Below are 15,200 nucleotides of genomic sequence, written 5' to 3' on the forward strand. Positions count from 1 at the left end.
AAACAAAATTCGCCAGCACTAGATGTCACCGTGGTCATAAGCAGTCACCATGCAGTGACAAGGTGCATAGAAATGATCCTGATAGGCTTATATTTTGATCTCAAAATGAAAATACAAAATGTTTAAACAGAACTTACAGACCTCCAGTGGTTCTCAGGCCCTGGTTTGCATAACTTTGCATTTAGGAAACATTACTGAGAGCTGCTCAGCTTCTTTGTCAGGTTCTAAGGAGCACTTGAGGCAATTCTGCACTTAATGGGACTACCACCCACCACATTTATTGGTTCCTTTTCCCGTCTCCTTTACTTTAACACAATTTTAGAAAAGAACGGTTCTCAGTAGGATGTGTTCCAACCACACCACTCTGAAGAAACTGATCCAGAGTCACAAAGGTAAAGCACGGCTTTCGATCTTCAGGCCAAGGTTCCCCTCTCACCACCTAGATCAGACTGGCTCCCCTCCCCTCTTCTCAGCCGTCCTCTCTTCTTTCTTTCTCATCTCCATTATTCACACTCTCCCTGAACGGCCTTGGGTCTGACACCCGTGACCCAGGCCGTGAGGCGTAGGCAGAAGGATGGTCCTAATTGGCTGGGACACAGTTGCTTGGCTGGATAGACCTGTTGGAGGCGAGGCAGGGGCAAATCCAAGCAGACTTCCTTTTATAACCCCTGTGACCTCCTGGGGAGAAGGCCTGCCCCTGGGGTGGTTTTTTTAAAAGAGAGAAATCAGGTATGAAAGAGCAGAAAGTGGGGCTGCTAAGTGTTTAGTGTGTGTTTGAATTGAATGACATTCAAATACATAATCCTCCCAGAACTCATTAAGTGGAACAGATACGATTTTTGTTACCTGACTCTGGTCTTTATTTAGGGGATGATTTTCAATCCTGTTAAAGTCTTATCCGCAACCACAGACATGTTGGCAGAGCAAGGAAAGCAGAGAAGAGCTGGGGCAGGTAGGCAGTAGTTTAGCATCCTGAGCAAGAAGAGGGAGCAGAGCCAATAGGATAAGCACATGGAGGCCCAAGCTGGCTCTGAAGAACAGGACAAGAATGGAACTCAACCCCAAAGTGAAGGAGGCTGGGTTTTGACCAGAGACAGCAGCATCTAAAGAAGAGTCAAGCAGGCAAATGATTTTATTTGCCTCCATTTGATAGGCCAGAATAGTGGCTATAAACCACACCTAGATTCAAGATCTCCATAGAGAACAGTGAGCAATAGGATAAATGCCCAAAGACAGTGCTTCCTGAGATGACAAAGAGAACCAAGGCAATGTGGTCCTCAGGCAACTTCTACCCACCCCTTGGACTACATTTCTTCTACGGCTGTGTCTTTCTTTATCTGAGCTTTCCACTTGTGTGTGTCTGCACCCACCTTTTATGAGATTAGGGAGTTTGGAGTGCTCTGTTGTGTGGTTAACTAGGACCACAGACACTCTGAGTTTGATTTGGGTCTGCTGAGTCAGACTGCGAGTGTGCTCCCTTTTAGTCCTCTTCCGAAGTCTTGACTGACAGAGGAATGACACAGGAAAGACTAGGAGGAGGGCAGGATAGTTAGGCTGGGGAGAGGGTTCCAATGCTCTGGAATCTAACAGAAGAGAAAGTCAGTGTCCCAAAGTGGAAGGAACGTGCCTGGGTCCCCTCCTACCAGGGAGGGAGGGAAAATACCACGGCAGAAAGTAGATCTCGTTACCCCACCACCCTGCTCAGAGACCTCTGTGCCTCTCCACTCTCCTTAGAATAAAACCTAAACCTACTAGCACAAACTCAACACCTTCCCTTGAGTTTGTCATTGATCTTCCCCTTGCCTCTGTTGCCCTCTCTTCTGTACAACTATCTTAAAATCTAGCTGATTATCACGATCACCTGGAGCTTGAAGAAAGTGCATATTTCTGGGTGTAATAATGGTAGTTTTAGAAATTCCTTTAATAGTTAGATATATATTCAAATATACAGAAGAAAGGATATGAAGTCAGATTTGCTTTAAAATACTCTTGCAAAAATATTGTGGAGGGATAGAGGAAAAGAATGGCACAGAATGTGACTCATTATTGAAGCTGGAGATGGTAATATGAAGATTCATTACATGACTCTCCCCACTTTTATGTATGTTTGAAATTTTCCAAAATAAAAAATGTTTTAATGTATGATCAAAAAAAAAAATAATATAAAAGTAAAGATTTCCAGATCTACACCAGGGCTTAGGTTCAGAGGATGGAGGTGGGTCCTCCACAGGACCGTGCCTGCAGTTGCGCCCTGCACAACTCCAGGGTGTGCCTCATAGTCTTCCAAGATTTGTATAATTATTACAAGACGTCTCCAGCAGATGGCAGTAACTTCTTTTGAGAAAGTGGCTCCTTCTAATTCACATAAAGCTGCTTCTGGCCTGGTAGCAAGGTCAATGCCCCAAATTTGTACTTGAAGATTTTAAGTCTCTCTGGACAATATGGCGAACAAGCAGGTTTGGGCCCAACTGAACTACAATGCATGTCCCACCTCTGCCACTCACAGGCTCAGCGACTCTGCCGGGCTGGGCTGCACCGTGATGCCTCTCTCACTACCGCTGTAGTGATCCCCTCAGGTCCTTACACACCGTGTCCTGCCCCGTCCGCATATGAGCAAGAAGGCCCACCAGAGAAAATTCAGAAAATACAGAGACGCAAGAATGAAAACCAGCCATAAATCCACAGCCCAGAAATAATGAAAGCTAACATTTGTTATACACTTTTCAGTCTTTTCTGTGCATTTTTAACACAAAATTGGGATCATACTCTCTAGAGGGTGTCTTATAACTATTTCTTATGTATTAAAATATTGTGAACATTTTCTCATGATAAGTATTCTGCAACATCAAGTTTAATGACTGCAACAGTATAACATTCGATGTTAAAATTATATTTTAGGATTTTCTTTTTAAGTGATGAGAAGCCTTACACATGTTCAAAGGCAGAATGGAAAGGGCATTTTGAGACAGGGAAACTAAATCTATTGAGAAAGGAAGCAATCCAAAAAGCACGTTAAGTGCAGACCCTCTCTCCAAGGAACTAACAAACCAAACCCTTGCATCAGGATAATTCTCTTCATAAAACAGGAAGATTTACCAGAATTCTACAGAACTTGAGATATGCAAGAAAATAAAGATGCACAAAAAGGTGAAAAACTAATTCCAAAAACAATTCAATGATTTGGAATATATGATAGTCATTTTCAGGAAGGTCTTGGTTTGCCTCAGTAGGTTCAATAACTGGGGTTAATACCTCAGGAATTATTATAACTAGCTACTCTTTCTCCCACTAGGGGAAGAATGGATATCAGACAGGACAAACGAAACACATCTACACCTGCAAAAGAGAAATGGCCTGTCCTGCTCGAAGTGTCATTTCATGCCAAGAACCTGGCCCAGGCTCATTACGAGGGTTAATGGAGCTAACTTCAGTTACAGCGCAAATCAGAGGTCTCAGAAAGGATGGTACTACTGACTACGATCATACTAAGTTATGCATTTCTAAGAAATACAATCCGACCTCAACTATCTTAAGGGCACGCCTACGCTCATGCAGTCAATGCAAAGCTCCGGTTTTTGTCATTATTTGGAAATCAGGTCCATCCTAAAAGCCACTCTAAAAAAGCAGGCAAATATTATACTTCAGTTATCTAGACTGGCTATTACATCATTCCCAAATCACCTGGAAATAACCTCTGCTTTATTTTGTGCAGTCACAAATAGGTATTATGTCAGTAGTTCTCCATCTTTTTTCTGCAAAGATCCTTATAATCCTCCCACGGGGCTCTGTGTAACTCTCAGCACAGTACTCCTTTTCTAGAATATTTTTGTAAGGAAAGCATAAAATCTTCCCTGATTTACATTTTTAAAGGAAATCATTGTACAATTTCATCACTTGAGTATTAGTAGAGCCTTATTTCAACATCTCAGAGCTGATGATGACACCACTGCTGTGGCATATGATAGGTATTTTCATTCCATATTAAAAGATTCAGTTCTACAAACAAGGCACTAAAAGGGGTCAAAGATAAAAAGGCAGGCGGGTCCCTCCTCTCCAGAAGAGGGACGCACCAGGCCTGAGAGACAGAGCCATGGGTGCGAGTCCCTGGTATCCCTCATGTGACCGTGGGTGAGCTACTGAACTCTCTGAGCTGCAGTTGTCCCATCTGCAAAATGGGACTAAGAAAACCGAACGTGTAGCGTTACTGTAAAAACCACATGGCTAAGTGCATGCCAGGGTGCCTCAAACAGATTGGATAATCAATGAGGGTAGCTGTCAGTCATTGAGAGAGTTCAAGCGGGTTTGCACAGTTTTCAAGGAAGATTATGGATAGACTTTTTGTTAGAATCCAGTGTCCCAGGTTCTTTGAGGTGTGGCCTCTGATATTTAACTGGTAGCCCCTGGTATGCTAGCACTAACTTGCTAATGGCTGTTGAAAGCACTTTGTTAGTGAGGTCAAAGGAAAAGGTTCAATTCCCTTTGCACCAGTTCCTTGTTACGAGGCTACAAATTAATGCTTTGTGCCAACCCCACTGCCACACAGCGTGTCCCGTTAGATGGAAAGCACGGTGAGAGAGCACAGGTGAGTCGGCATAAGTCATCACCACTGGAGAAAACACAACTCAAAGCACCTGCACTGCTGACAGGGTGGTGGTATTAATGTCGTTGAGGAGGACCAGCCAATTTAGCTAACTTAAGTGGCAAGGAGCTCAAACCAGAAGTGGCCTCAGAGCTAACTCATAACTACTGAAGAAACGGCTCATCATTGACTACAATAAAAAATTATTTTTTTGTGGATACCTTCCACCCTCGCCCCCTACAGTCTAATCTCAATATAACAGCCAAGGGATCCTTTTAAAGTGAAAACTCAGATCACGTGAACTCAACTTCAATCTATCTTCCCATTTCACAGAGTCAAAGCTAAAGCATACTAAAGGGCCTCAACGCCCCCATGACCTGGTCCTGAGCCCTCCTCTTCTACTACTTCCTTATCCCCTTGCTCACTCTGTTCCACTCACACTGGCTTCCCTGCTCTTCCTCACAGTATGCCAGGCAGGCTTCAGGGCCTTTGCACCTGCTGTTCCCTTTGGTTGGAAAGCCTTCCTCCCGGATATGCACATAGCTGATTCCCTCCTTAGCTCTCTGCGCCAATGTCACCTCTTAGGAAGGCCTTCCCTGGCTACTCTGTTCTAACCTATCACATGCCCTTCCCCTCCTTTGTTTTTCTCTAGACATGTATCCTTTGACATATTATATATATTGTTTATTGTCTGTCTTTCCTTAGTAGCATATAGTCCACAGAGGCAGGATTTTTTTCTGGTGGTTTTTTTGTTTGTTTGGTTTGTGTTGTTTCCCACTGCTGCACCCCTAGTGGCAGAACAGTCTGGCTAAGAGTAGGTGCTGAATAAATATTTGTGAGATGAATGCAAATCTCTAAAATCTATGTGCCTCTATTAATTAACTCCATGGAGCAGGTTAACATATTCACTAATCTAGGAGTGCATTTTGCTGCAAACTTATTCAGGCGCGTGCTCCAGGAAGCCACGCTGCTGAGAACCAGACAATCCAGGGGAGCACCTGATAACCAGTCCCTGAACCTCATAGAAGATTGACAGCTCTTGCTTTAAAAATATTCCAAGACAACATTTTTTTCTGCCATGCCTTATGGCACGGCTTTAAAAAATTTGTTTCACATTAAAGCAATTCCAAAGCAGCTTTCTGAGAAAACTGTGACTTTGTCTTGGGGACCAAGTGAGGCTGGAGTGCCCTTCCATCCAGGTGAGCAATTAGGCTTTCTGGTTTTCGTAACAGGTCATCAGTCCTGGCTCTTGCTCCTATGGTTTCTTAATTCTGTGGATTAGCTCTCAGTCAATAACACAGAACACCAACTCTCCATGTCCACATCAGCAGCACCTTGAACAAGCTACTTGCAGAAAGGTTCCCAGAAGGTATTCAATACTCCTTAATATTTTAATTCTACCTTTGGATCAAGTGGCATGAGTAGAAGTCTAATACATAGGCCAGTCTGCAAAGCCCCTCAGCAAACAGCTCCACAACATTATGATTTAATGTTCTGCCTTTAGATTTCATCTGAAGGTTCTTTAAAAATCATTTGAAAGTAAAACCATACCTGAGAAATTTGTTTAAGAATTTAGTCAAAGTGAAAGTATTATGTCCTTTGAGGAACAGCTATGTTTCCTCCTTTGCGATAAAAATTGCAGATTGATTTGCCCTCTTCTGATGTCCCTGTCAAGAAACCTAGAGCAAAACTTTAATCACAATCACCATGCTAACCCTTATGGATGAGAGAGTTGTATTCTTCTTCTCCCCCACCCCCAATCTCCAGTTTCTGACTCTCTATTTTTCATTTATCATTTCACTGCAAAAGTTTCTTGTAAGCCACCTCAAAGCCTCTACGGAAAGATATAGGATATAAATAAACACAAAGTAACTGTTGCCATTGAGAATCAACACCAATGAATGAGTTCAACCTGTTTCTAATCAATGGTTTGTAGGTTTACGACAACAGGAGACATTTAGGAGGTACATTAGGAAGGATATTAGAATGCATCACCAAGTGAAATAATGAATCTCCCCTGGAAATTGGAAAGAAAAGGCTTGTGGCTACCTTCCTGAGGTGTCTAGTGCTGGATGGGGAGAGAAAACATCAAATGATGCTGAAGGTTCCTAACACCTGTGATTCTAGAATATCGGACATAACAGTGGACAACCAAGTACCACTCAGGCACTACCAATGGTTCTCATACAAAAGAAAATGACTTAAAGATCCCCAACTACGCCTCGCACTCGGCTGGGATTTCCTACCATTGATCACACCGATGAGACAGCCTTCAAAAGCATCATCAGCCAGACCCCAGTGAGGCCTGTGCCCATTCAGCTGTCAAAACAATTGTGGACACAGGAGAACCCCAATCACCTACCAAAAGCTTCCAAATATAAATAAGTCATGATTTTTAACTACCTAGCTTCTAAGTCCCCAAAGATAACTTTACCTGATATAAGTAATCATCCAGCCAGAATCCTCTTCTTCAGAAGTCATCCTATTTAGCATCTTTAGGCAATTCAAAAATAATTCATAATACTTCCATTCAATAATTTCATCCTGCTTTCATATTTATCATCTTGTTTGTCTTCATAATACCCACCCTATTCCACCCCCCAGAAGATGCAATGCCGACTTCAGAGGCGGAGAGATTATTAAGATCCTGAAAGCCCACGTGCTTTTTCTAACGATAACCCCAGAACGGTCTCCCAGGTCACCAGCCCTGGGATCATCCGCTAGGTTATGTGACCAATGCATGGCTTGCTCCTATTTCCACGTTTCAGCTCAGAAGAACGTATAAAGGAATTACACATTTGTTTTTACCCTTTCCTATGTGTCTCCTGGTATTTTCTATTGTTGAGTTTCTGTTGACATTAGAAAGCAGTCCAAGACAGAATCTGTTCCTGTTATTGGAAGGGTCTGTGAATCCATCTATAAGCACACTTCGGGAGGAAGCCTGGAACGTCTCCCCAACTCGGTTGTTCAGTTCATAGTAGGCGACTGAGCACCAGTGCTGCGGCTCCTCATAGCAAACTGGCCGAAAGTCTGAAAGAAAATGAAGCAGACAGCCCATCACTACCCTCATGCCTGGGCCTCCCAATTCATGATTCCACGAGGAAACTTTAATTGGTGCTGTTAACCAGAATGTTGGCTGCAAGGCCAAGTAAGCTCTTGGCAATCTTTTCAAACCTATCACTTGAATGGAAGCTGTTTGTGGTTAGCTCATCTGGGTAATGCACCTGTGGCACAGAGGCCAAGGCCCTGTGACTCTCCCATGGTTAGAGCATTTGTAATCATATTCATTAGCACTGAGGGGGCCAGGCAAATGACGATATGAATGGATCCATGTAAACTTCATCACCCCAAAGGAAAGACAGCTAGAAGGAAGCTGGCAGGTCACCTCATCTTTACATATGAAAGACAGCAGATGACTGTTACTGCGCCAAACTGAATCCCTGTGGCAAAGAGCATCCTTTTCTAACAAACTAAAGATGAAACATAATGGTTTGGATATGACAAAAACCAAATCAAAAACACCTGATAGGCCTTTAAGTTATTTAAGAAAGAAAAAAACTTCCACATTGAAGGACTCACATTCTCCTTTGGGTACACATGGAACACTTAATTTATAGCATACAAGTAAAGAGAGAGGTACACTTCATTAGGAAATCCATGAATGGTATGTTTTCACCCCAAAGTTTTCAAAGTTAAGTTGCCGGTAACCAACCAAAGCTCAGAGTCCTTTCTTTCTTTGCCACCCACACTCTCTCTCTGCCTTTCTAGTCATTATATTATCTCTCTTTTCTTTGAATATCCTAGTAATTCTTGTATCTGAGTGTGTTCCTATATGCACTAAAATATAAATTTACGAAACAGATAAATTAGAGGGTGATTATTTGATTTACAAAAGGACCTTCACTTATGAAAGCATTCACTCTGGGATACTTTAAATAGTAAACTCCTTCAGACCCTCCCTGCTCAGTGTGGTTCCTGGAACTGCGCCCCCTGCATCACCTGGGAGCTTGTTCGGAATGTGGATTCTTGGAGCCCACCCCAGACCTAGGCAATCAAATCTGCATTTATATAAGATCGCCATGTGGTTTGTAAGAACATTCAAGTTAAGAAACGTTTATCTAGCCTATTATAAGACACAAATAAAATTATGTAAAAACCCTACCTACATATATTTCTAAGAGCACCCCTCTAAGCCAAATGAAAGATATCACTATAAACCTATAGTAGAGACACAAATGGGATAAAATCGCTAACTTCTTAAATACCCAGTTCCATACTAAACATCGAGAACTACAAACTTCTAAATGTTAGGTTAAAATAAACAATGAACTTATTCTAGTAACAGGATGACGAAACATTCACTCCATGGTATTGAGGAGTGCCAAAGTTACAGTGCAAAGCCATGCTGTCTGCCCCTTAGAACATGCATGAAATAGCGGGCCAGCACACTGTGTTTTGTTTTGTTTTTTGATTTGCTTTGTTTGGGGGTAATAGGAAATACTCCTGGAAAACAGCTACATTTAGCTGTTCATCTGTAAATTTACCTCCATTAGGCATTGACAGCACTAAATGACTATCAGCTGTGGCATCTACAGGTCGGCCATTCTGGGTCCCTGGGGCTTCTGTGGCATGATAAGGCAGGGGTGGTGTGTCAACTAAAAGAAAGCAGTAAAACAAAGGAATGTCAAACTGATAAGCTACACAAAGACAGCCTGATACAACTCTTTTAGCCGTTAAACTCCTGGGCTTGGTGGACAGTGTTACTGCTGAAGACAGACCAGTAATGTAATAAGGCTATTCTGTAGTCACATTGTGAATGTCCCACAGGAGAAATCAGGTGTCCTCAGCTCCTCACTAAAGGGCTGATTAGTTTTTCCTCTCACTTATCGTTGAGTTCAAATGACTTCAGGATAAGATTTTCAAATCTAGGAGCTATTCTCCTAGCTTTTCTCAATAGCAGATAGTCTGTCATCTGGCTTTCAAAACCTTCTTTTGAAGTGAGCTTAATTTTCAGTTCCTCTGTTGCCATGGATTGTGCAATGGCCACAGGGATGTTCTATCTCCAAGACAGTTCAAAATATGCCCCCAAACACAGAACAGCTGAACTCTGATTAAAACTCGGAGCCCAAGGCATGCTGAGAAGGGCTCTGCTCCCCAAATATCAGTTCTGTGATTGGACAGTGATCATGGTGAGGCAAATGGTGGGCATTCAGCAGATGACATCTTATCTGAAATTAATTCATAACAATAAAAACTCCTGAGGCAGAGGGAAAATTCTTTAGTGTGGACCTCAGAACAACTGATTCCTTCTGCATACATTCCTAATGTCTTTCAGAATAGTCTTGTTACATCAGTTGGTGGAGTTCAATAGCATAAAAGCTTGGGTCAGTCTGCCTTTGTTGAATTGAAGTGTCCATTCAAGTAGTTTTCACATGTTAAGCGTGCATCAAAATTGCCAGTGGAACCTATTAAAAATGCAGATTTCCGGCCCCACCCAGAGAAATTCTGAGCCTGCAGATCAGTAGTTGGATGTAGTCATGTACGTTTTAACAGGCACAGCTGGCAATTCTAATGCAGGTGGTTCATGGACCACTCTGCAAAACCACGGATAAGGATTTCTCTGTCAGAAAATGAACTATGACCCTGGTGGAAAAGTTATAAAGCAAGGAGACCCTTTTGACGGTCCTTGAGTAAATCTATCTATAAAATTAAGGGACTGAACATAGAGTTACCATGTGACCCAGCAGTTCCACTCCTGGCTATATACCCAAAGGAATTAAATCTATCTATAAAATTAAGGGACTGAACATAGAGTTACCATGTAACCCAGCAGTTCCACTCCTGGCTATATACCCAAAGGAATTAAAAGCAGGGACTTGAACAGATATTTGCATGCCCATGTTTATAGTAGCATTATTCACAATAGTCAAAAGGTGGAAACAAGCCAAATATCCATCAACCAATGAATGGATTTTTTTTAAATGTGGTATATCCATACAATGGAATATTGTTCAGTCACAAAAATGAAGTAACTGATACATACTACAACACGGATGAACTGTGAAAACACCACACTAAGTGAAATAAGCAAGACACAAAAGGACAAATACTGTATGATTCTATTTATATGAGGTACCTAGACTAGGCAAATTCATAGAGACAGTAGATTAGAGGTTACCAGGTGCTAGAGCTAGGGGGGAATGGGGAGCCACTGCTTAAAGGGTAAGAGTTTCTATTTGGGGTGACGAAAAAATTTTGTAAATAGATAGTGGTGATGGTTGTAAAACACTGTGAATGTATTTAATGCCACTGGATTGTATACTTAAAAATGGTTAAAATGGCAAATTTTATGTGATATATGAAAAACCATTGAATTGCATACTTTAAATGGATGAACTGTATGGCATGTGAATTATATCTCAATAAAGCTGTTAAAAAAATTTAAGGAGCTGAACCAGTTAATCTCAAAAGCTCTTTTTAGTCTTACTTATCCATGGATATGAAATTCAGGTTGGCATTTTGCTGTCAATCATTCAGAAAAGAATTGTTTTCTTTCAAATTAAAAGGGCCATTGCCTCTGTGAGAAACTAACCAGCTTCTGCATAGATGTTGAGGTCTGTCCTTCATGGGTGGGAAGGGGGAAAAAAACATCAACCTGTTAGTTTAATCAGTGCAGGAATACAAAGTCAGTACAGGAAGTCATTATAGCACAGATATGTTTTATGTAAATATACACTTTGTGACGTAATTATCCTCCTGTTCTTTAACCACAGCCCTGTCCTCAAATGACTTTTCTTCGTGTTGTGTCCCTTTCTCGGTGAATTCAGACACTTGCAAGACTTCAACCATCTCCTCCACTCTGTGCAAATGATTCTCGAGCTTCCTTCCAGCATCTCAGCCTTCCCCTCACATCAAGTCCTATTGATTCCACCTCCTCAAATCCATTGCCTTCTTTCCATCCCCACATTCCTTCTTCAGTCCAAGTCGTTATAATTACTTGCCTGGACTGCTACAGCCCCTATGACACTCTGTACTTATTTACATGATTGTTATCAATAGTCACTGCCTCCTGAAGGTCAGAGCCCATGGTCTAATCAATCATCACTGTCCCTCCAGCACTAGCACAGCGCCTGGCACTTAGCAGGTGGTCAGTCATGACTTACTGACTCAATATAATCTCCATCTGTAACCCTGCGCTCCAGTCCCAAGTTCCAAATGCCTATGTGGCAATTCATTTACTCTGTGATCAACTAATGAGCAACTACCGCATTTTAGGCTGTGCTACAGAGAAGACGACTGACAGCTGAATGGGGGAAATAGACACATAAGGAATTATACAATACAGCATAATAAATGTAATGGTAGATGTATACGTGAAACAGTAGATGTATTGCTGAGGGGGCAAAAGGAAGAAGTGAATAACTTGGAAGGCAAGAGGCAACTCCTTTATTTTCCTACATTTTATAAGTTCTTTGAGGACAGGGACAATTTTTATTAATCTTTTAATTCTACTTTCTGCATTCTAAGGCAATGCTTGCATATAGTAAGAGTTCAATAAATATCTAGTAAATAAATGAATATATGAAGAAATGAATGAGACAGATCGCAACATCTGGCACCAAATGCATTTATGCACGCCTCCGGAAACTTGTTAGTCCAGGATATTATCTATCTCACACTCATGGGTGCATATAAGTCTCTTCTTCATTATCTAACTTAGACTCACCTTCTAGGTGTGGTAGCACATGCAATTATGACAATGGGCTTGATTCTCCCTTTGCACAGGGCACATTCCCTCTCCCTTCCATATGCTTTTTCCATTGCTTTTTCAATTCAGCAAATACTGACTAGCTCTGTCTTCACGATGCTGTGCTGGCATCCCATAGCACAAAGGGGGAATGCACTGGCTACAGCTGGGGCCTCATTCTCTGCCCTACTGAAGTTTTGCATACATCTTTTGTAGGCAGGGACTCCCTTTAATTGTTGAAAGAGGAAGCCAAAGAAAAGGCCTAGCATTGATCCTTCACATTGCTTGCCCTCAGGCCAAGTCTTCCTGCTTGGGTTAGAGAAGTATTTTATAATCTTATTTCTACTGCCTTTTAAAGAAAATCCCTGGAAATTCCCAGAGATGCTGTTCAAATCCATTCAGTTTCTGAGCGCTTCCAGAGGATTAGAACCACAAACCAGAGCAAAGACACGTTGTAGCTCCAGGGTAATTGTTCCACAACGGGAATAGTCCTGATCCTCTCTGAGGGTGGGCAGGGTCTAACGGCCCACGGAAGCGTGAACTGTAAAGCTCTAGATGAACGTTAGTTACACTGATTATAATGATGACGGTCCCACCATAAATAATTGTATTAGCTCATATCCACATACACCGCAGCTTTTACTGACCTGAGTGTTGATAGGGGCTCTCTGGCTCGGAAGGGCTTCCTGGGGAGTGAGGGTAGCTGGCCGTGCACGGGGACTGAGAGAACACGTGCCCGGGCGAGGGAGGGAATGCAGAGCACGGAGGCTGCTGGAAAGAGTCGGGATAGGTGGCGTTGTGCGGCATGAGTGGCTCACTGTGGAGGGAAGCACTGCGGAACTTGGCCAGAAGGCTGAGCTGGGGGTTATATTCGCTGTGTCTTGGCACGAGTACAGGAGGCAGCACTAGGACGAGAAAGAAACCAGTGGGTTAGACCTGAGCATTGGCTCATTGGCACAGAACAGAGAGGGCACTCGCTGTTTTTGTCTGTCCATTTTTTTGATGATAAAATTGTTTTTCCTTTGGGAACTACCCCTTCACCATTCTTTGTGCTCATTCTGAAATTGTCAATTAAGGTCCCATCCTTTTCCAAAACGTGGGCTTGTGAAGCAAGCTAAACCAATGGTCTCTCTCCTTGCAGCCTGAATATTAAGCAGAATATCACAACAAAAAGCTTAGAGGAGAATCTTTCTGACGTCAGCACTCTAAAGAGACAGTCTATTCATTCTGACCACAGAAATTACCAGAGCTGCCTATTACCTGGCCTGCTGGAGACCTAATTTTTCATGTCTTCCTTGATTCTGCCAATAAAGTGGGGGGTTTTTTAAAGGCAAAATCGGTTTCTTTTGCTTGCAATGAAACCCTAAGTGACGCCCAGAGTATTTTTCCTTCAGAGACCATGTTGAACTATTTAGATGATGACCGTAAATTTAAGGCTCAGTAGTGCTGCTAAAGTAAAAACATTCTACTTGTCTTTACCAGAAAGATTCAAAGGTAACTAAAAGTTATTAGATGAAAGATAAACAGTGAGTATTAAAAGTGAGTAAGTAAAAGATAAGCAGCAATAAGAGAACTTGTAAATAAAACCTGTTCACTTCAGTATGTTCCTTCTGGGTTCCATATTTTAAAAAGAACATGAGTGTTCTTGATCCTGTTTCTATACAAAACCGTAGGAAGGGATGTAGTTCTCAAGGGCAAGCACTGTCCGGGCTTTCCTAGCTCCTATTTACTCCTAAAGTGTCACAATTCCTGGGAAAGAAGGTACTCTGCAAGTGTTGAGGTGCAACCAGTGACCAACAAAAGTTCCAGACAGAGAAGCAGAGAAAACAGAGGAGGAAGTGATCAAAGAAATAACAAGGAAATTTCCCAGAGCTAAAGAAGGATCTATGTCATCAGATTGAAAAGAACTACAGAGTGCACAGCCCAACTAATGAAAAAAGACCCAGACCTAGTCTTACCACCTCGAATTTCAAACATCTAAGGACACATGGAATACTATTCTAAAAGCTCCCAGGGGATCACTTCAAAGTCATCTCCGAAAAAATGAGAATCAAACTGACTTTTTTTTTTTTTTGTGAGGAAGATCAGCCCTGAGTTAACATCTGATGCCAATCCTCCTCATTTTTTTTGTTGTTGTTGTTGAGGAAGATTGGCCCTGAGCTAACATCCGTGCCCATCTTCCTCCACTTTATATGGGATGCCGCCACAGAACAGCCTGACAAGCAGTGTGTCGGCGCACTCCTGGGATGCAAACCTGCGAACCTGGGCTGCTGAAGCGGAGCGCACACACTTAACCACTTGCGCCACCGGGTGGCCCCTCAAACTGACTTCTGATTTCCCATCACCAAGGCTGGACACTACAAGGCAATGGACCAATGCTCTTCTAAGGGAAAAATAATTCTTACTCCCAAATCTCACAATGAAAACCAATAGAGTAGCCAAATAATAATATAAACTATAAACCAAAATACAGATATCAAAGATTGAAAAGAGTAAGAAAGGAAGAAATTATTATAAATTAGCTAAATCCTCATCTTTTTTTTTTTTTTTGTGAGGAGATCAGCCCTGAGCTAACATCCGCCAATCCTCCTCTTTTTTTTTTTTTTTTTTTTTTTTGCTGAGGAAGACGGCCCTGGGCTAACATCCGTGCCCATCTTCCTCCACTTTATATGGGACGCCGCCACAGCATGGCTTACCAAGCAGTGCGTCGGTGCGCGCCCGGGATCCGAACCAGCGAACCCCGGGCCGCCGCAGCGGAGCGCGCGCACTTAACCGCTTGCGCCACCGGGCCGGCCCCTAAATCCTCATCTTTTATGTTAGAGAGTCAATGAAATTATCTAAAGGTGATAAATTTGGAAACAGATGTTTAAGCAT

General features: G+C 42.3%; 1 protein-coding gene across 3 annotated transcripts in view; it reads right to left on the reverse strand.

Moving 5' to 3' along the window:
- Nucleotides 1–15,200, reverse strand: part of SMAD9 (SMAD family member 9) — a 70,987-nt gene that overhangs the window by 13,004 nt on the left and 42,783 nt on the right. For 2 of the 3 annotated variants that reach the window (XM_058548019.1, XM_058548018.1), the window contains 3 exons: nucleotides 12,974–13,231; nucleotides 9,124–9,234; nucleotides 7,388–7,609 (listed from right to left, as the gene is read on the reverse strand). In XM_058548019.1, coding sequence (XP_058404002.1) covers nucleotides 7,388–7,609; nucleotides 9,124–9,234; nucleotides 12,974–13,231 — 591 coding nt within the window. The remainder of the gene's footprint in view (nucleotides 1–7,387; nucleotides 7,610–9,123; nucleotides 9,235–12,973; nucleotides 13,232–15,200) is intronic. The other variant, XM_058548020.1, reaches the window with a different exon arrangement.

Source organism: Diceros bicornis, chromosome 9 (assembly GCF_020826845.1).
Source record: "Diceros bicornis minor isolate mBicDic1 chromosome 9, mDicBic1.mat.cur, whole genome shotgun sequence".
Taxonomy (NCBI): Eukaryota; Metazoa; Chordata; class Mammalia; order Perissodactyla; family Rhinocerotidae; genus Diceros; species Diceros bicornis.